Here is a 22,091-nt window from a genome sequence, read left to right on the forward strand (position 1 = left end):
AAATCCATTATTAAAAGAAAATGGGCTTTGTTGCCCAAGTAGATGCCACAGCATGCAGCTAGCAAACATCAGCAAACTGTCCACCTGCCCAAGATATATGGCTTTTAATTTCCTTTGTTGAGTCCAGAGCTTGTGTTTCTGCTTTTGGAGCGGCACTGCTACCGACAATGACACCAGTGTTTAACACCAGCAGCCGCTATGGCTGCTCCTCCACACCCACCACCCAGCCTCAAAAGCACAGCACCGCAGGGCAGATCTGTCAGTTGGTTAGAGACACACAACACGAAATAACGCTGCAAATTGAACAGCTTCTCGCTAAGCTCACAATCACAATTAGATGTCAGCACAACACACACAATTTACTTAGTGCTGAACATAACGAAGCAAGACACTTAAGCAGAGATGAAGCGGCCAGGCAATGATCTGTTACCTTTTCCTCTGCGTAAAGGTACACAGAACTAGAGACATACAGAGCACATACCTACTTCTTGTACCAACACACTACATTTGTCAAGTCAATGCCACACGGCTGCAGCCTTCTACAGCTCACGAGTAGCTCAAGTGATGCTTGGATCAGTTTGCAACTTTATGGACAGTTTCTAAAATGAAGTGCAAGCGTACGAACTTAGCTGGTGTAAATCAGCACGACTCCCATCAGCTCTCAGGATGTTCTGCCAGCTGATCCCAGCCTAAGTTCTCTCCCCTGCTCAACCGGGGAACTTGCAGAGAGAGGCACTGGGTTTTTCCATGCTAAGGGCAATTGCAAAGTTACATCCTCATCTGCAAACGTAGCATCATCATGTGGATTACCACCCTTCTATGCAGGTGCAGTGGATACTATGAAAACCAAAGATGATGCTAGCATGTGTAACTGATGCACGTATCTTAAAAGTCAACTTCCTTACCTTGTTACTATTCCAGTTTACTTTATTATTGCTCATTTACTTTTTTTTTTGCATTTCACTTAGGTTAGCCATAGCCAATCTAAACAAAACATTCATTTTATTAGTGTGCACAAAGTTCTTCAGGATGCCATCTATAAAAAAATGCTGACGTGTCCAGACTGGGGACAGTGCAGAAGATGCATTCATTTGAAAACAAAGCATTTCTATTAAAATGAAAGAGGTAAATATATTTAAAAAAAATGTTGAGCTTCCCTTGAGAACATGTTCCAAGCCTAAATGAACTAGTGTTGTTTTGGTTGATACCCTAAACACTTCACTAAGCTTGCTATTTACTAAATGGTCTGCAAAGAGTGTGTGCTGACAAAGGGGGCCCAGGAGTAGCTTAACTGTGCTGGTGACACTGGGTAAGCGCTAACTCTGAATTAGTTGGCTGCTTGCTGGTTATGGGGACTGAAGTTATCATTGCCTACAAAACCACCTACTCCCCTACACACAAAAAGGGGTGCAACTACATTTATTAAACTAAAAGATAATCTTCTCCAGCAACCTCGGGATGCATTAAAAATAAGTGATACTCAACAACGGGATGTTACATCCACTGCAGTTTGTAACTAAGGTTTATGATGGGATCTATAATGTGAGATGGTAGTTCGGCCTTGTTTAAAAAATATTGCAGTTGCTGTGTAATTTGTTAAAAAAACCCAACAAAACAACACAGAAAAGATAATTGAGGTGCTGGAAAATACACAGGTTGGAGGCAAGCAGAGCTCTGCCTGCAGGTGGCCAGCTAGTTTTTACAGGCATGGTGCCATGAACAAAAAGAGTAGTACCATCCTTCTGTACAACAAAAAATGCTCTAGAAAAGTTTTGCTTATTTATACAGATAAATCTTCTTAGTTTGACTGGGTTCAGGACACTATCATATATGACTACACAAACTATAATTTCTTATGAGTTCCATAAAGAATTAAAAATATCTCTCATTCTCATGCAGAAACCGTATTTCTGCAAGGTGTTCAATTGAGAGTCAGAAGGAGCAAGTCTATCCACAGAAAGGGATGTCACAAAAAAAAGGCAAAACCAATTTCATATGATCTGCTAATGGCATTTTGAGTACTCCAGGCCCTTTGCAAGGGAGGAATAAAAGCAGTCTCTCTGATGCCAAAGTCGCCAGTGTAAGGCTGTTCTGGCATTGATATCTGTCTATTAGACACCAAACAGCCACTAGATATTAACAACTTGCAGTCTGTGCCTGGTATTAACTGGTAACCTCAGTGGGTGAAGCGGATATTTATTCTGTCGTGTAAGGTGGGACTTTTTGCTCTCTCTCTTCTATATGGATCTGAAATTTAGGTGTCTGGCTCCCTCCAGGGCCAGAGTGAAAACCAAAGCCCCAAGAACAACTCATCCCTTTCTTCAGTGCTAACTGCAAAAGCAGCATAACTCACTCCAGCTACAGGCCTAACTTTTAGATGGATGAAGCGCAGCGAGACAAACCTTATCCTCAGTGCTTAACCTGACTCCAAGGTACCCCAAAACCACACCAGATCCTTTCTGTGTAAGGTGAGCCAAGCTACAGAGTCCAGCTCACGCTCAGGTTTTTGTTCTCATGCTTGCACGTACCTGGTTAGGTGCTTCTGGTGGCATGGGGGATGGCGATTTGGACTGGAAAGCATCCTGGGACATGAATCCAGAATCATGGGAGGACACACTGGACAGCCTCATGGGTGCCTGCTGAGGCAGATTGGAGCTGCGATAGCGATAGTGTGAACTAGGTGAGTGCGAGTGCGAGCCACTGGACCGGGAATCACTACTGTTAACGCTGTTCAGACTGCTGTGAGAGACAAAAGGAACAAAGAAAGGAAAGGGGAGAGGAAAAGACACAAGGGTGGGGTGGGGAGAGACCCATATACAGTACAATTAACATTCCACGTGTCTCTAGCAACAGGCAGCATAAACCGGGAAAGAAAAAATGTTGACAAATTAAATTTAGATATATATATATATATATATGCACATATATATCAGTAAAGGACCATAAGCATCTGCAGTATCCCTTGCGACTAGAGAGAAAATGGCGTTTTTCCTTGAATTTCACTCAAAGGATCAAATTCTGTAACCACTCAGAGTTCAAAATCGGGTTAGGGATGAAGGTATCGCTACATGCCCTCTTTAGCATTTGTGCAGAACTTGCACAAAAAATTTCTGCTGCTGTTCTCTCTCCTATTCCTGATTTGCACCATGGCCCAAATTTTCAAGGGAATCTCCAGCGGATGGTCCAAATGCATCCTGGTTCATCTAAAAGTCTGCCTCTAGCTATGCTGCGGCAGCCAGTCAGCAGCCCAACGTGTGGGACTTTCGAAAGCATCACCAAAGCCCCACGCTTCAGAGTACCTGGGACAAGCTTTGCTCACATGAAAGCTTTCTACCAGAAAAAAAAGCATGTGATGGCATGTTGAGTGAAGTCAAGCCTCTGGGTATGCACCTTTAGTCAATAACAAAGACCATGAGAGAACTGAAACCCCAAATTAATATCCATGAAAACAAAAATAATTGATTTTTCAAACAGAGAGATTGGTTTTTAATCTCCAGTACCCATGAATGACAGCAACGACGCGCCAGCCGCAACGTGGGCGCCTTTGAAGTTTCCTGCTGGGGTGGCGGAGCAGGACTGGCAGGACGCCTCAGCCCGAAGGCAGCTCCCTTCCCACCTTGGCTGGCTAGCTGAAGGGACGGCTCTGAAGGACACCTGGGGAGGACCGCACCTCCTGCTCACAAATGCCACGTATGCAGAAGACGTACAAGTCGGCTGCGAGCAGGGGAAGAAGAGCTCTGCCTTATTTTACCCATACACAACAGTCTGTTACCATGCAAGTTTTACTGCCCAAGAAGATGAGGATTGATTGGGAACACATGATGGACTTCTTTTCTTTTTCTTTCTTTTTTTTTTTTTTTTAGCCATTTTCTTTTACAGCTTCAGGATATTGCATCTTTAAGCCTGTGCTCATTGCTCTGAATATGCATGTGTCCACACATATATATAAAAGTACTGCAGCTTTTTTTATATATATCTGCATGCAGAGACAAGTCGGTACATAGAAGAAGTCATGTTCACTTGCTCTGACATGCTATAAGTAACTTTGCTCAAACACAGGGAACCTGTGGTACATTATTCATAAAGCAAACTAAAAGGTAATCATTCAGGAGCGGCTAGAAAGGTGTTGAGCAGAATACACAAGAGGCTATCTTCCTTTTCGGTAAAAGGAAAGAGTAAATGTAGACACCAAGGTATGGGGGCAACATGCTAACAAACTGTTTTATGAGAGAAAACAGTTTTTATGGAGAAAGCATAGACAGAATCCAGTGTTTCAACATATTCCAGGACAGCATTAGACAGCATTAAACAGTCAAAAAAACTTGTATCAAAAAAAGCATTTCCATCTACCAGACTGATAGGGCAATTGCCAAGGATGTTTTTCCTTTTCAAACAGTTTAACTTACTGATTAGTAACAGCTACTTAGAATAATCTAAAAAGTCATCACATGAAAAACAGAAAAGGAAATTATGAATGAACAATCTCAGAGCTTAGATCAGTACAGTCTGCTCTTTGATCTGAAATGGATTCAAGAGAACTGAATCAAAAGCATCTTCAAGTTGTCTTGAGTTCAAAAGTTGTTCAGTCATGCCCATCCTTTTTAATATTCCCAGTCACACACTTAAACAGATAAAGACCACAAGGGACTGATTTCATTAAGAGTTGTTATTTAAGATTTAAGTATGCATACAAATCCATACCACAGCCTGAACTTGCCTCCCTTTGCCCCCAAACAGGTTAAAATTAAATATTACCAGGCTACTTACCTGCAAACACTAGATTTTCTGGACATGGTAGTACTGGGAGAGGATGGAGGAGTCTGATAAGACCAGCTGTAATCAGAACCTTTCAAATCTAAAATTACCTGATGAAAGATAATCAATAGCATCAAGGACATGGAAATTTTTTTCCCTCGATTCACAGAAAGCATCTGCTTGTCATGCAAAATTTGCCACCACTACAAACTTTCGGTGCCAGTTGACCTAGTCTCAATTCCCTTCCAGAGTTATCATGGAATCACAGAACGGTTTGGGTTGGAAGGGACCTTAAAGATCTCGTCCAACCGCCCTGCAATGAGCAGGGACATCTTCACCCAGATCAGGTTGCTCAGAGCCCCGTCCAGCCTGGCCTGGGATGTCTCCAGGGATGGAAAAAATTGAGTTCACACAGCAGGGCTGGAGAAAAATGTCCTATTTGGAGTCATCAAATGATACACATTTTCCTATGCCTCTTAAGGACAGCACGGAAAAATGTTCAAATGTTAAGACTCCATCAAGCTGTCTAATCCCAGCAATCTTGTGACCACATAAAGACACGGATTCTCAATTGCAGGGTGAGGAGAAGACACACTTTCCTCATAAACCCTCAGCATAAATAGGGCATCTTCATATACTTCCAAGTGTTACTGCTACCACTTCACACTGGTCTCACCAAATACCTCAGGAGCACTCAGTTGGTCCTTCAAAATCAATTTTTTTTAATTGCACATATTAAAAATTACTTCGCTTACTTTCTTTTTGCATAGAATAGAAATCCATCTCAATTCAAAAGGTTTCAACGAGCCAAAGACAGCATTTTACATCTACATTTTACATCTACAAAACATAACACTAAGATACTAAATGCTAGCAGTCAATATTTCTTAAAACACAAAAGGAAAACCAGTACAAGCTACAAATAGGAATGTTTTCCAGGTAAGAAGAGCTAACCTGTTCACTTGAAGATGGCAATTTGTGTGGATCCATGGTGAGACTTTTCAGGTCATCTGATATGGTTTGTAAATGGGTTATTTCTCCTAGCATTGATATTTCTTCTTCCTGAAAAGATAAAGCAAGGCTAATCACAGCCTTAGTTTTAAAAATCAGACCCATAACACAATACACAACCTTCTTTTTGCTGATGACTGTGGGAACGCCCAGGGGAGCTGCTTTTTCTTTACTATTTATGAAACAAGGTTGGAAATATTCGAGTTTTATAACTACTTTAAGACTGGTTTAAGTTCTGAAGCCCAGAAATCCTTTCTCCCGCCAATGAGGTAAGACTGAGCCTTCTTTTTGTGACATCTTCAGAAAAAGATTGTCATTTCTGCTGCCTTAGGAAAAAATTTAACTCTTCAATGTATACTCACCAATGTGCCCTAAGGATTTTAACCTTGAACCTAAACAGGTGTTAAACTTTTTGCTAGTTTTTGCAAACTTTGAGACAAAGACACAATACAGGTACAGAGCATTAATACATCTATTATCCATTCAGTTAACTCAGATGATTCCTGTACTGTAAATTACTATAGTAGTCCCTTAGCTAGCATAGTAATTTAATCCAGGTTCTCAGAGTCTGCAATTCGCCTCCTCCTGCTCAGCCATCACCTCCCCGCTTCTCTAACCATGGTTTTCTGTTGAGACTGATCCTCTTTGTAAACAAGCATTGGGAACATTTTCCCAGTGTGCTGGAGGCCCTTCAGAAATGCATCATGCTTGCACAAAGCCACAAGCGATTCATCGTCAGGCTTCAGACAACCTGAGATTATGAAAATATACTTAAACCTTTTCAATGAACTGAAAAGGCTGTCATGTAGGAGGAAAAGAGCTGCCAGAAAACTGCATGGGAGGAGGCTGCAATCTGTCAGATAATGTCATTATATACACAGGGGAGGTCTTGAAACATTTATCAGTCGTAGCACTGAAGTAGGAGTAAGGAAGATTTATATTAAAATGTGATGCTAAGAAAAAAAGCAGAGGAAAAAACTGCATTAGCAATGTCTCAGGTTGGCAGGCAAAGGGAGCTGAAGCCCACTGAAGTCTTTATGCCCATTGTTTTCTCATTAGCCATATTGAAAGCGTTCAGTGTCTTCCCTCGCTGAATTAAGCCAAATGCCTGCAAGAAGGAGCCCAACTCTTACCACTTGCCAGGCAGAGATGCAAGCTGAATTTCGGCTAGTTTCTATGACTTTAAAGATCCATGCCTATGATATAACACGCTACTCTTCTTAGAGGCTTTTGACCCCTCATCCAACTTCTGAATTGTACCGACTTAAAACAGAGAGGTCTTACTATCACAGGTCGCAGCATCGAGATGAAAGTACAGAATCGACCACGCTCCTCGATCAGAGCTTTTCTGACAGCTTGCTTCTCTGTTTCTTCAAGCAGCAGGTACTTATCATTGACATCTTGTAAAGCACTATCCAACTGGGGCTGAATGTCACCCCGGCCTGTATGCAGGAAACAATCAAGAGTACATTTTGTCAAAACTGTGCACCTCCATAGCAGACCTTCTTTTCAGCCAGCACTGCTGCCATATTGTGCTTTTGCAATTTGTCTCAATCAGCATTCTCCCTTAATTCACATCAGTAAGGGTTTTTTTTCCCAATTAAATCAAGCATTTCATAGCATTTGCCTTTTTCTTTTTGCATAGAATAGAAATCCATCTCAATTCAAAAGGTTTCAACGAGCCAAAGACAGCATTTTACATAAGGACCTTCTCAAAGTGTCAGTTGTATAAATCCTTCCTGTAATCTTGGCTGAAAATCAACTTCTTACTAATTGGGAGGATATTAATCACTAATCCCAGGTATACTCCTTTTCCTTCCTACTTCCTTGCTCAGCAAGGTCCTAATGACAACTTTGTAGAGTAATTAAGGGACTGAATGAATCTCCAATATGAGAGGATATTAGGAACATGTTACTAATCATTGGACCACTGGATTCAAGTACTCTACACAAACAACTGCTAAAAGAGTTTCCTTTGTGCCAAAGTCCAAACCAAAACAAAAACTATCAACATCTCAAATACATAATAATGTCCAGTATTTGTCTATGGAAATCAAAAGAAAAAAACCCAACAACAGTATTTTGCAATCAAAAAGCTTCATTGTGTTAATTATAATCAACTCATAATACCCAAAGTTTCTGTGACAGTTAAGTACCTTATTCTGCACTAACTGCTTACTCTGCATCATGCCAAAAATTATTCCTCTAGGAATGAAAAGCTGCTGCTTATCTGCAGTATCACTGCATCAGCAATGTCGCAGTTGCAAGATGTTTTCATGCTGCTTACACCCCTACATATTTTAAAGTCTCTCGGTTGTGTAAATTTGTCTCAAATTTGTCTCCCAGAAACACCATCACACACAAATCAAGTATCCAGGTACATATTCATGCTACTGTTGCTTAATACGGGGAAGATAACACCAAAAAATGGTGGGTGAGTTACAAGCAGCTACCCAAAATCCATTTTTATGGACAAGAACCTTTCTCCATAGAGAAGCTGAAGCTAAAAGCAAAAGGAAATAAAAAAAAATCCCATGTGTGTAGCACAAAATGCAGATGACTCAAGGTCAGTGTTACGAAAGAAAACCTTTGCCTTATTATCATCCCTACTTCTTGAGTACTCCAAAGCGAGGATAACTCATCAGCTTCCCAGCACAAACACACAGCCAGAGCCGCAGCAAAGAGTGGGATGGAAGCAGAAAATCACACTGGCTTAGGGGTATTATGGGCTGGATATATCCAAATCTCTGTACAGAGTTAGACCTGGTCCAGATAAAGCTGCACGGATACCCACACGCAGAGCTCTGAGATGCATCCTCGAAGAACCATGTGTGGTGCAACACTCTAGATCATGTTGACCAGTGCAATGTGGTCATAAAACTGTTTTGGAAGTAAATAACTTCCAAAATAACTGACTCTGAAGTTGCAGTCACCTGCTTCCTCTCAAAATTAGCATCTGCCAGAAACAAGTTATAGAAGAGTTTTGGGTAACACCCTGAAGGTCTTGTGCCTTCTCACCCGTCATCCTTCGGAGACAAACAGGGCCCTTCTGCTTGAAGACCATTCTGTACATTTCTGGACCTTCCCCATACTCTCCTTTGCTATCAGATGCAGTGATTAAACATTTTATACCTCTCTGAAGTTGTTCTTTCAAATTCTTGAAACTGAGGACAACACTATTGCTCAGACTCCTGAGAGCTGCCTGGAAATTACAACAGATGAAACAATCTCACATAGTTTAAACCTCAATACTGGCTCAGTGCTGTAGATGTGTCAAATGAAAAATACCTTTGTTGTAAACTAAATCACACTCTCATTAATTAGTTCAGCTCTGGAGAACTGCTGTGAATGTTCAGCATATGATCATGCACTTAACACAGTAAAGCCTTGTTAAATGCACGCACCTACGCATTGAAAAGACACACACTTGGAAAGCAACTGGACTCCACTGACAAAGTGGGTTCAATTATAGTGAATTTTGGTAATTTACATGGATCTCGTAGAGCAGCACGTCTCAGACCAGAGCAACACAGCACCTAAAACATGGGGCAAAAGCAAACCTCATTTACACCTGTGTAACTCCCTCAGTTCAACAAAGTTATCAGGATAATGTTCAAGCTGTGTATTTTAACCCTTTGGCAAAAGCAGACTTAAAACTGCATCACTCTCTCACATCTGAAACTGAACATTGTGCTCAGTTTTGGGCCCCTCGTCATAAGGAGGACATTGAGGTAGTAGAGAGAGTGCAGAGGAGGGTGACGAAGCTGGTGAGGGGCCTGTAACACAAGTCTGATGAGGAGCGGCTGAGGGAACGGGGGCTGTTCAGCCTGGAGAAAAGGAGGCTGAGGGGAGACCTCATCACTGTCTGCAACTACCTGAAAGGAGGTTGTAGCATGGAGGGGGTTGGTCTCTTCTCCCAGGTAGCAAGTGATGGGATGAGATGGAATGGCCTCAGGTTGCACCAGGGGAGGTTTAGATTGGATATTAGGAAAAAATTCTTCCTGGAAAGGGTTGTCAGGTGTTGGAACAGGCTGCCCAGGGAAGTGGTGGAGTCACTATCCCTGGAGGTGTTTAAAAGGCCTTTAGATGAGGGACATGGTTTAGTGCCAGAGTTAGGCTACAGCTGGACTTGATGATCCTGAGGGTCTCTTCCAACTGAAGTGATTCTATGATCCTATCCTCTGTACTTCTACAAAGTTTCCTTGTTATTCCTGAGCTGAGTCGGGATATGAGCAGACACGCCAACTCCTCACCGCTACTTTCACGGCTGGTTTTATGCTATGGCTGTCAGGCACCTACGTAGTCAGTGCAAACACACAAGTTGTCCGGGATACAATTCAAAGCAGGAAACAAGCTTGGGTGAATCACTTAGATGAAGCTCTAAAGTCAGATGTTTACATGGTACAAATGCAGCTCTGCCCTGATGTCTCCTTGCAACTCACCTTTTAGGAGCAGGAGAGCTTTATTAACATCCTTTGAAAGCTGCATAATGCAGACGTCAGTCTAGCAAGTCTTTACGAAATCAGGCAGAACTCTTTACACTCCCTGAATCACCAGCTGCCTCCCATGGCTCTCAGATCTCTGCCCAATTTAACCAGTTTCCTTTACCGAGCAGAGCGGAGCCCCTCGACAGCACTCCCACAGCCAGAGGACACCAAGGATGTGACAGCCATCTCCTGATCACCTCTGCTCCTCACCTGCCTCGGGTCTCTGCCAGTTTGAATCCACCACTCATCTCAGAAGGGAACACCGACCACTGGAGAGCAATGGCACTCTTTTCCCCTCTGAGTTTATGAGGGGAAGGTCACTTGTCTGTGACATCCCTGACAACTGGTTGCACTATTTTTGCTGTGGACATGAGCCACACTTTCATAAGGAACATGAGCAAATGATTATTCTCTCCAGCACATATTCTCTGGCCTTTAGCTTACCCGCCCAGAAGTATTTCCAAACCAACACACCTATCATAATGACAGAAAATAGTTCCAGAACAGTCTCAATGTGGAGCAGCTGTAAAAGTGCCCCTGGAAGGACATTCCTAACCCTGTTGCAGACAGGTCTGAATGACCCACGAAAGCAATCAGCTGTCAAAACCAGCAAATGCAGCCACAGGCCTCTGGTCTGGAACCAGCCAGACACGAACGTGATGTATGGATGGCTCTGAAGAGCATGTCTGGTTGCACTCAGGAGAATGAGCCAACAACCTGAAAACCAAGGAGAAATTCAAATCCAGCCTTGCTCAAAGTGGAGCTCTGGTGTTGCAAAGAAAAGAAGAAATGAAGAACCAGAAGCTGTGGATTGACTTCTTCAGCAGCACTGTGCTCCAGCAGCCCTGGGACTTGCGGCTTGACACGGGCAAGTAACAGCTAATGAACTGCAGAGAGCTGAGCTGCTTCTCATCGATATTAACGTGAATCCACCGCTACTCCACAAACAGTCTTACAATGTTACCTTCAGAGCAGGTGCTTCACATCATGAGCATCACACGCGAGAGCTCTAAAGGGCATGCATTAATACCTCGGTTTTACAGTGTTCTGTGTGAATCTCAGCTGAAAGGCTCATGCAGCATCTTAACCGTACGTCAAAAAGTACTTTAGTAAAGAAAATGTATTAGGGAGAAGGAAAAAGTTAAATCTATTTTTCAATCTAATTTCATGCCTATATATTACAAGACAAACTAGCAAAGCTGTCAGCAACAGCAAAGGAGAACAATGCTCTCAGGATAAGTCTGACAAAGTTAATGCAATGTTATTGACAAAGTAATGCAGAGAATATTGGTGAAATTATTATTTTCCACATTCTCACTTAAGTAGTGCTCTCTTGCAGTTTTCAGGCACCTGCACAGAAGTTGAATACTCAAGATGGACACTCTAGAGTGACAGAATTTACACTGCAGGAGACAATGCTGAGTACACCTGTACCTGTACAAACCAAAGCAGGTTCAAGTCATTCATTCCCAAATCACCTTTATCACAAGAGCACACCTGCTTCAGCTGCCAGGAGGAACAACCCTGCACAGTCAAGCCAACAAATTAACTAATATGGATCTAAGAGGAGAACGGAAGAATTCTGCCTCCATTAATGGAAAGGTGGAAAACCTCATTGCTGAGGTTAATTTCAGACCCCTTCAGCAACCAAATCTGCATCTTTCTGGTGGCTGCTGGAGACCCGAATCAGCTGCTAAAAATGCTAAGTCGGCCCTTAAAATAAAAGCTCCAAGTTACCAAAGGAAACTTCCAGATTGAATTACAAACCAGGAAAAACACAAAGTGTGGTTTCAAACAAGGGGACAAGCAGCATGCACCGCCGTGCCCAGCTCCAGGAGTCCAGCCGAGGCGCCTGGGTTAAGAGTCTCCCGATCTCATCAACCCAACTTCTCCAAAGGCACCACCTACATCATTACGCCTACAAGTGGAGGTACGATTATTTCTTTCAAATTCAGAAGCACCACATTTCATTCACAGGAAGATCTTAAGGCAGCTAGCTTAAATTTGCAGTACAACCGAAACAGCACTCCAATTTAAACAGATTTGGGATGTGATCAGGCAGCAGAAGAGGAGAAAACTGTGATGCTGATTTCCACCCCTTCCCCAGCATGAAGTTAAATGTAGTGATTTCTTAATCTATTGGTTAAGAAAGGTGCATGCGATTTTCAGAAAAGAAGGGGGACTTTGATCACAGGTTTACAAATAACAACACTAAGGACTTAAAGCTCTAGACTTTAAAAGTCATATTAACAATAAGATATTCAATTATTTGAACATCACCTTGATGACGTGTCTATTCCATTTAATTTCCCTCCCAACCGTGACATGATTTATCAGTCCACATTAATCCCTTTCTAAAATAAACCAGAGGTTTATCTACAATACTGATTTTCTTCTTTTACAGTGTTTCAATTAGATGCCAAAAGAAAATAAATCAAAAGATGGTTTGTTCATTAAGATTAGGCGATATTTTAGTTTCATTAGAAATTAAAGTCTAGGCAGTTAGTGGAGACCAGACACCATAAAGAGGCCACAGCAAGGGCTACAATAAACCAGCCACCAGGGTTACAGCATGGCACAGACTTACCCAGAGCCTCAGCTGTCAGGCAGGTGCGCATGGTGAGAAATTGCAGGACACAAAATTGACACAGAAAGGAAAATAAAAAAAGTCAAACTGGTATTCCAGCATTCCTAGAGTTCAGACATTATCATCAGTGCCAAGACAAGAGAGTGAGCAGTCTGGACTAGATTATTTTCACTTCTTCCGTTGCTGATAAAGACAAACGCATTAGCTTTGCTTCCTGATGAGCTGTTGCAAATAAAACTCCGGGCTATTTACCATGTAGTTTTATTTCTTGAGAGACTTAAACCAGTTTAGGAACTTTGTTTAGCTTGCAGATTCCTGGGGGAGAACATGTTAACATGTGCTTCAGAGAAAATGCACAACACGGACAACTGTTGGACTCCGGTCACACTGAGGAAGGGGCACAAAGCTCATCCCCTCGTGGGGAAGAGGGAATTCGGGAACCTGTGAACTCCAGGCATTGGAAACCACAGCGCTTTTTGATGTTCTTTACTGCAATTACATTAATAGATTGTTAATTAAATGAAAAACTAATTGCTGATGCAATGCGGAAGAACATCAAAAAGATCAACCATGATATGTGTATCTTAATTAAAAAACTTTATAAATAAGGTTTTGCAATGAACCTGGCTTGCTGTCAAAAAATAGGGGAACTATCAAAGAGGCATTCAAAACTCAAGGAATGAAAATAAACCAAAGAAATACCTCCAGTCAGTGATTTTGCAATAAGTCTTTGTTGAGCTTTTAAAAAGTGGAGTTTACATTATGAGTTTAATGGGGGAAAAAAAAGAAAAACACCAAAAAATCACACAGGCACCACGGCTTCATCCATGCGGGAGTTTTCCCCTGCAACAGATAAGAACATTTGCTCATCAGCTGCCCTCCTGAGCTGTATCGCACTGACTCCACAGCGAGCCCTGGCTCTCGCTTCAGCCGCCACACCAGCTGAGGGGACCAGGCTGTCCCCAGCACAGCCAGGGCCGGCCAGGGGTCCTCCCTCCCCAGGGCAAGGGCCACCTACACAAAGAGTGTGAAGCACTTGAATGAGAGGGTCAGCATTTGCTTTAAGAACTGAGATGCTCCTCAGTTATAATTACGCTGAAGAGCTTTGTGTTTTTCAGTTCAGAGTCACAGGGTTTATGCAATCATCCCGGAGAGGAGTGCAACAATATCAGAGCTTCAAAGAGCAGAGTGTAACACAAAAACAGCTGCAAAGGTTCTGAACTACAAACAGGCCATCTTTACTGACTGGGAGGAAGGGAAGAAAAAGCACTTTTGGCAGTTATTACAGTAAATTAATCATCATGTTCTACTCTCCCAACTTCCTCAAAATACTTTCCAAAACTGCCGCATGCTCAAAAGTAGAGTTTGTTAGTCTGGATACTCAGCGTTGATGGGACATAAGATGAAACGTACTGAGTGTTAAGGGCACTCTGCAGACTTCTACAAATGGCTTAGAGACAAAACTCAGTTTTCACACTAACACGTTATATCATTGTGAGTGTTACATGTAACTTCTTTTCACCAATCTGCTTGGATTTAAACATTTTCCTCAAAGCTCACACACGGTGCCACATGAAGAACCTGAAAATGAAACCTACCAGTCAAGTTACAGGCAGAAGGGAAGTTTGTCTAGGTAATCATTAATAGCCAAGCTGAGATACAGAAAATAAAGCCAACGTGCACTCCAGCTTTTCATAAACATTCAGTTATATTTTGTCACTTGATGCTTTAAGCTAAGAACCATGCATTTTGTTAACTTTTCAAAATGGTTACATGCAGAGCAACAGCTGCTGTCTCTCCTCTGAATTCAATATAACATCAACAGCTTCTAGCAGCTATGGATCCACTGACGAGGCCTTGACTCAGCAGAAACCTAAACATGGAATTTATTTTAAACATACGCATAATTATCCTGCTGACTCAGGTCAGCTGGCCTGACTTCTGATGTCCAGTGTTTGTCTGGAAACAAAGAGCCATTTAGAAGATGTGTGCAGGTCTATGCACTACGTTGCTTAATGTGTTCAGACAAGAGCGAAGTTTCAACGTTGGGGTGGACAACAAGGGCATGAGGACAAGGATGCATGTTGAGGATCACCGTGACACCCCCAGGGACTGTGTGGATCTGGAGGTGCACCAGGATCCTGATTAGAATACAGATATGTAGACTTTATTTTTTTAATAGCCAAAGACAACAAAAAGACTGAAAATTAGCCCCGTAAGGTTCTTCAAAGTGCAAGACCTTCATTTACACAGACTTGTCATTTTACCAGACTCTAGCCAACTTCCAAAAAGGAGCCCTAACACCTTTTTGTTTTGTTTGGAAAGCTTGGTGTTTTCCATGTTGCTTCAAGCTTTGGAAACACCTTTATTGCAATTAACACACCTCCTCTGCAAAAATAATAAATGATCTTAAACGCTTGGCCTGAACTTTCGACTTGGTGCCATGGAACCAGGACAAGCAGCCCATGCACAAGCCAGAGAACAGGCAAACCCCCCCAGATCCAGCCCCTTAGCGCTCAGGTGGGGTGTCCAACGTGCGGCACTCCTGCCAGGACGGGCCCATCGCCCCCTCCCAAACAGCCTGGAGATGTGGGCGAGGAGCCAGGAGCTGCTGCTCATGCTGCAGCCGTGGGCTACAGAAGGGAACCTGGGCAGCCACGACACAAATGGGAAAAGCAGAGGGTTATACTTGAGTTCCTGGATCTGAAGCTGCCCAAAGCATAAGAAAATCACTCTTCCATCCAGTCACAGCAGAAAAAAAGCTTGAAGGGCGTTTTTAGTAGCATGCACAGTATTGAGGCAAATCCAGAATTTGACAAATATCTCACTTGCCCACAGATGATCATAAGGTTAATTCAAAAATATTCTTACAAGCACGAGGAAGGGTAAGAATTGGTGGGTTTAGAGCTCCCATAGGTGAGTCAGTAACTCTACAGAAAAATCAAAGGGACAGGTCCTGCTTGAGGAAGATCACAACAAAAGAAGTAAGTCAGGGAAACAGGAGAGCTGAAGACACAGGAAGCCGTTCATGCACTTGGCAACATGCCTGCCAGGACAGTTTCATCCAAGAGTTTCCTTGCCCATAGTTCAAACCTCATTTGTGACCTAAACCACAATCCCTTCTGCAGCTTTATCTTTTTAAAAAGAAACCCCTTCTTCATTTTTCTCATCCCTCAGCGACAGCAAGAGCAACATACTTCACCACGTAGCACATTGAACAGATCCATCAAGATGGGTACATACAAAAAAGTTTTCATAACAACATTTGACATTGCACTCAGACCAACGCTTTATTCCTCCAAGGTAGGCAACAAAAAGGCACAAAGGGGAAAAAGCATCAGCTACTTCTTTTCCTTCCATGTTTAAGCTCTGTAGGTAACTTGCAAGAAGACAGGGTGAACTTCTTCCCACCTCCCACCCGTTGGTGCTGGGAACCCCCTGGACCAGCAGCTTTGGGCATTCCTTCTCACACCGCACTGCGTCTGTGCTCCCCAGCGGCCTTGAGAACAACTCCCAGCTCCTCAAAGATATTGAAGCTCCTCCCTGCCCCTGTACCTGCTATCTGGGAACCTTCACTGCTCCCACCTTCCCCATATGTGTCCCCCTGTGAGCAGCTTTAACCCCACCTCAGTCAGTCCCACTGGGTTTGTGCTCTGGACCCAAACACCACTTGTGTTCCAAGGCTGACAGCACAGAAATACAGCGGGTTCATTAACAACTCCAAAAGCATGTCACAACAACAAAATTAAGCAAAGGAATGACATTAAAATTAAAAACCAACCAAACAAACCCAACAAAACAAAACAAACAACCAAACAAAACACCCCGTTCAATCACAGCACGGCTGCTATAAAAGATTATAGCAAAATTATGCCTGTTCCACTCCCTGCTCAAAGATATTTAATCCTGAAGGAGGACAAGACACCAGTGTGTTGACCCTTGTCACTAGACATGGCACACATTTGGGGAGAGAGACAAGAACCCAGAAAATCCAAGGAGAAAGTCCACTTGCTTTAACCGCTGCTGACAGACACCTATGGTGGCATCTGCAGTATGAGAACTGTGTGTTTGATTTTTGTTGTTTTTTTTCCAGAGGGCTTTAAGTGCTTCTCTCTCCCACCTTACAGAAAACGCTGTCTCCTCCTGCAAGTCTGCGGATTAATTTACTCAATGCTCAGAAGCCGGATAAAAGGGAGATGGAGCCAGACAGCTGTCAATTCATAAAGAGGTTGAAAAAATGGTTTCTTCTTCCCAGATCACAGACATGCTTTTCTCAGCTCTCACCTACCATGCACTGAGGGGTTGTTTGTATCACACAGGGACAAGAAGTAATGAGACAAGAAAAGCAGGGGGAAAGGAAAAGAAACGGAGGAAATGTCACAGACTCACTCAAGCTGTTGGTCTGAAGTCAGACAACTCATCACACAAAATGAGAAACACGTTTACGCATCACCCAAAAATCTTACCACAAAAATCATATCCCCCTAAAGACGGCCGTTCTGATTTAAAACACCAAACTTGTCCACAGACAGACTCACACAGAGCCTCCTGAGCCAAGCTCCCTCTTGCTGGCCGCCACCTCTCCCTCTCTCATCCCTCATCTAAAGTCAGCTATAAGTCGGGAGCAGTTTCACAGTCATGTGGCTTTCTATCAGAGTCATTATTGACAGTTCGAGACAGCTTGCCTCTTCTGGACAACACTCGGACAATTTAAAAAGTTCAAGAACCTCCCCATCCCAGAACTGATTTTGCTTGTCCCTGGCTCACAGCTTTTAGGCAGGAAGGACAAGGTGCAACCTGCAGGTCAAGAGCTGCTCAAAGCACATGTCCTACCGGGCTGGGAAGAGCCCAGTGCCAGGAAAGGGAACCCGAAAACCTGCTTGTGTACAAGCTCTGTCACATTCTTCCAAAGCCTGGTGGGGTTTGCACTTGGCCAAGTAAAACCCTTAGTGATGGCCATGCTGCAGCTATCAGCGATGCACATTTACACTAACACAATGATAAAGCTCCTGTGACAAGATGGTGGTGGGAGAGCAACAGGGGCGCGAGATTCGGCTGCTAAAGAAGCCAGGTTGCCTTTGTGGAGAACTCCCTTTCTTTTCTTACTCATCTTTAGTTTTCTGTGGTTGCCAAGTGCCCTCCCCCTGACAACAACCCATGCCACCTTCTCACACTGAGGAATAATGTAAGGTTTAGAAGATTATAGGCTGTTAAAAAAAAAGAAAGGTGGTGGAAAGGGAGAACTAGGAGAAATGTTAATAGTTACAGAACATTTACATAATGGCTTTTTTTTATATTATTCCAAAAGATTCTAGAAAATGTTACAGGTATCTGCACAAGTCATGTTACACTGTCAATGTTCCTAACAGGAATAAGTTAGCAGAAAGCACTCTATTTTAAAACATGATTGACTTAGTACAAACAGTTTTAAGGCTTTTGTATAAGAATATTAGATGGCAGCTTCAGAATATGATTTAAATGACACATAGTAATTGCACCCTGGTGTTCAAGTACGTAGCAGGAATACATTACAGGGGACTGAATTATTACAATAGAAAGTCCTACTGCTGTTGGATCTTTGTCAATGAGCACAGCACAAAAGGTTTTTACCAGTTCAAGTATGAAGCAAGTTACCTTTCTTTGCTTTTTTCTGTAGCTTCAGTGTGTCAGACGATTTCTTTTTTATCTCTTGGCGGGCTTTTTTGTATTCTGAAAAAACACACAGTCTCTATTATCAACACACTCGATGCCAGAACGAATGTTTGTCACAGAAAAGGCTATGTTTAAAGACATTAGACTACAAATTTTAAGAGGACAGCTAATCGCAATCAAAGCAACTTAAAATTTGCATTTTGTAGTGCCTATGCATTTGGCTTAATATAACATTTTAGGGTGTGAGCACATTCACATACCAAAATCTTTCCCAAATAAACAGAGCCTTTACAGAAATAACAACTGAGAACACAGTACTAAATTAGAGTGCTTTTCATTTCAGAGACTCATCCACTCTCAGGAATGGAAAACAGAGATGACAGGTTTCTCGAAACATCTGTTTTCAAAAATAAGTATCCAAAAATGGCAAGGCAGACAATATTCTGCGATCCCTCTCCAGCATGAGAATCAGGCAGAGGGAGAGGGTGCTAGAACTTCGCCCAAGGAAGGGTCACATTGCCAGCTCTTGCTCATGAAGTGGAGCACACTGCAGTTGTCCTCGTTTTCAGATGAGCTGCAAATCCTGGGAGAATTAAAATCCCAGAACAAAATATTCCACCTCTAGTCCAGGCACACTAAAGGTACCCAATATGAAAAGTGATACTTTAAAAAAAAAAAAAAATATATATATATAAAAGGCATGTATATACAAACACACATACACTTTTAACAGAGAAGGTCAATGCTATTACTGTTCTATAGATGGAAAACCAGAAGCAGGCTGGTGATGGGCACAGGAACTGTACTGGGGCCAACTGCACCCCCAACACCCAAGTCTACCCACTAAACCCTAAATCTCACTGCCACTTTGGCCAGGGCCACCCCTACCTGCAGGAACCCAGGTGACTCCTCCCTCCTGCTTAACACTCTACGCAGCACAAGGTAGAAATTTTTTCAAGAGCTGCTGATTGAGCTGCTTCTATTTGACCACAGTAATAGTGGGGCAGGAAGCAAATCCTCTTTTGGAGGCCAAGCATGCTCCTTCCCACCAGTTCTTGCCCTCCTTAAAATAAATTATGGTGCTGCTGCTTCTTTCAGGCATAGCAAAAGTTTTCAAGTTCCAAGGGGGCCATCATCTCCAGCACAAGTTTTGCAAAGCCAAAGCCATCTACTAACAGGCTCTTGCTGTGCAAGACTTTGCTGACTTCTGCTCATTCCCCCAGGAAAGGCTCTGGAGCCACCACCAACACTGCAGCTCTGAGCATCCCATGTCCAACGACACAGCTTCTCCGTTCCCCAGGTGCACATTTTTCTATTGCATCAGATATAAAATAAGGATGCTGAATGTTTTACAAGGCTGTGCATTCTCTGGAGGATGCTGTATCTGAGGCATAACATGATCATACAGTTAGCTTTTAATTACCCCCCGGGGCTTTGCAGGGATAGCTGTGGCAACCCCAATCCTCAGCACTATTGGAGGTCATACAAGTGAGAGTGGGCTAACACAGTTAAAACTAGTCACTGCTGACCAGTCTAGAAAAACAACCCATCCCTTGGGGTCCTGCAAACTAAACCTTCAAAATGTATATCCAAGAGTTAAAAATTTGTTAGGCACTTTGGGAGAGGAGCATTTCAGAAGAGGAAAGTTGCTATACATATTTAAGCACGTCACTCAGTTCCCCAGTACAAACAAGCAAAGAGGAAGAAAAGCTGATATTACAATCTTACTCCTATTAAAGAATTCTTCCTCTGTAACTACCTTTTGCATGGTCTTTATCCAGTTGATTGGCCACTTTCTTCCACTCTTCCATCTGTTCTTGAAGTGGGTTTATCAGACAGTCAATTAAAGCACTAATTTTGTTGAAAAAACACAAAGAGCAATCAAATCCTGCAGATGCCCCTATTCTTATATAGAGAGCCAAGGTCAATATTGGAGTTATTTTTACTTTTTGCTGCGACAGCTACCAGTGTCATAATGTAAATATCAGAACATAAAAATGTTTATGCTGGAGAAAGCAAAAGAAAGGACTGGATCAAACAAATTAAATCCACAACACAAGATAACCAGAATTACTGCACAAAACTCCAGGACAGTGAGGAACAGAGTATAAACCAGAGGAGTGACCTAAACTAGGGCCAATGTAAACAGTTAGATCCTACTCATCTGTCACACAAAGAGCAGTTTAAATGGATACTCTGGAGACTGGAAAGGTTCATGCAACCATGAAGATTATGAACTTAAATAACACATGTATATGCACAAGAAGACAGAGCAGTTGTACAAGCAACCAACATCCCGCCCATGGATGTGCCTCACCTCTCACCAGTGGAGTCCATCATAAAGCACTAATATTGCTCCACTTATTAATGAAATTGGGATCAAACCATTTAAACATCTAACTCTGGGGTAACTAGACACTAAAGTTGTCTCCTCACAGCCAATTTCACAAATATCTTTATTTTAAAAGGGAAAAAGCATACCAGGTCATCAGGCAAATGGTAAAGCATTATTTTGGCTCACTTCAGGTCAAGTAAAACTTTTAAGTCTGGTTAAAAAAGGCACATGTGAAAACTACTACTTACTACAGAAGCGGGTTGTTTACGTATAGCCCAGCTTACACGAGTTAATCCTCTCCCATTACCTCTACAGTCTAACTGCAAAAAGGGAATAAGAGGTTTTGCCTTTTCCATACTTGTTTGTGGAAAGATTGTCTCTTGGTCATGAGGTATTTGGGCTCCCCAGTAAGCTGAGGAAGCAGCACAAAACTTGCTGCTACTTTAAAATTTAGTGACAAAGCTCAAAGTCCTGAAACAAGGACAGGTTGGTCACCTCAGCAACCACCTGCTCAGCACCGTGCAACAGGAACTAACAGTGGGAATTTGCAGCATTAAGGGTGATTTGAGGTGATGGGCACCATCTCCAAAACACACGGTGAAATCCTGCATGTTCACAACACCTACTGCGCTACGAGGGAGAAACCAACTGCTGCTCTCAGTGACATGGTCAGAGATCAGCTCGGAAGCCAACGCTGGTGAACAGTTCTAGGTGTTTCCAGTAGGAGATGAAAGAAGAACCTTGAGCTCTGGGCCAGCTACAGAGGCACTCACCTTGAGAACTGCCGGAGTTTGGACTCTATGCTTCTGTGCCTCATGCACATCCTGGTGAGAGCAGACCCGATCTCTCTGGTACCACCTGAAAAACAAAACACAAGGCAGGTGAGACCCCTGATGAGATTTCTGCCTGTAGTGTAGACCTGCTAACCATAAGGTGAGTGCCAAATCTTCCAGAAGAACTATAAAATAGATTCATAGTAACTGTAGAATCAACCAGGCTGTTAACTGGGCAGACCTCAGGGATATCTACCACCTTGGGAACATTAATTTGTGTTCATCCAGAGACCAGAACTGAACAATTAAACACAAAAGTAGTTCTTCCCAGCAGCTCTATGTGCCATGAGGCCCAGCTCTGTGACAGAAGAGTTAAAGAGAAGGGCTTGAGATGTCAAAAGACAAGAAGCAAAGCTGGCAAATGAGTGGGCATCTAGGGATAGTTTATTTCCACATTTTGGAAATAAACCTCGGGGATCCGATCTTGATTC

The 22,091-nt window shown here is 42.7% G+C and overlaps 1 protein-coding gene across 23 annotated transcripts in view; it reads right to left on the reverse strand.

Annotated features, from left to right (window-relative positions):
* MTSS1 (MTSS I-BAR domain containing 1) overlaps positions 1-22,091 on the reverse strand; it is a 129,050-nt gene that overhangs the window by 13,697 nt on the left and 93,262 nt on the right. For 10 of the 23 annotated variants that reach the window (XM_021294253.2, XM_021294254.2, XM_021294251.2 and 7 more), the window contains exons 4-11: positions 21,601-21,685; positions 20,252-20,343; positions 18,475-18,549; positions 12,841-12,852; positions 7,051-7,208; positions 5,710-5,817; positions 4,768-4,865; positions 2,529-2,739 (exon numbers count right to left, since the gene is read on the reverse strand). In XM_021294253.2, the coding sequence (XP_021149928.2) occupies positions 2,529-2,739; positions 4,768-4,865; positions 5,710-5,817; positions 7,051-7,208; positions 12,841-12,852; positions 18,475-18,549; positions 20,252-20,343; positions 21,601-21,685 (839 nt within the window). The remainder of the gene's footprint in view (positions 1-2,528; positions 2,740-4,767; positions 4,866-5,709; positions 5,818-7,050; positions 7,209-12,840; positions 12,853-18,474; positions 18,550-20,251; positions 20,344-21,600; positions 21,686-22,091) is intronic. The other 13 variants (XM_005507289.3, XM_065054376.1, XM_005507286.4 and 10 more) reach the window with 4 other exon arrangements.

This window comes from Columba livia, chromosome 2, assembly GCF_036013475.1.
Source record: "Columba livia isolate bColLiv1 breed racing homer chromosome 2, bColLiv1.pat.W.v2, whole genome shotgun sequence".
Classification (NCBI taxonomy): domain Eukaryota; kingdom Metazoa; phylum Chordata; class Aves; order Columbiformes; family Columbidae; genus Columba; species Columba livia.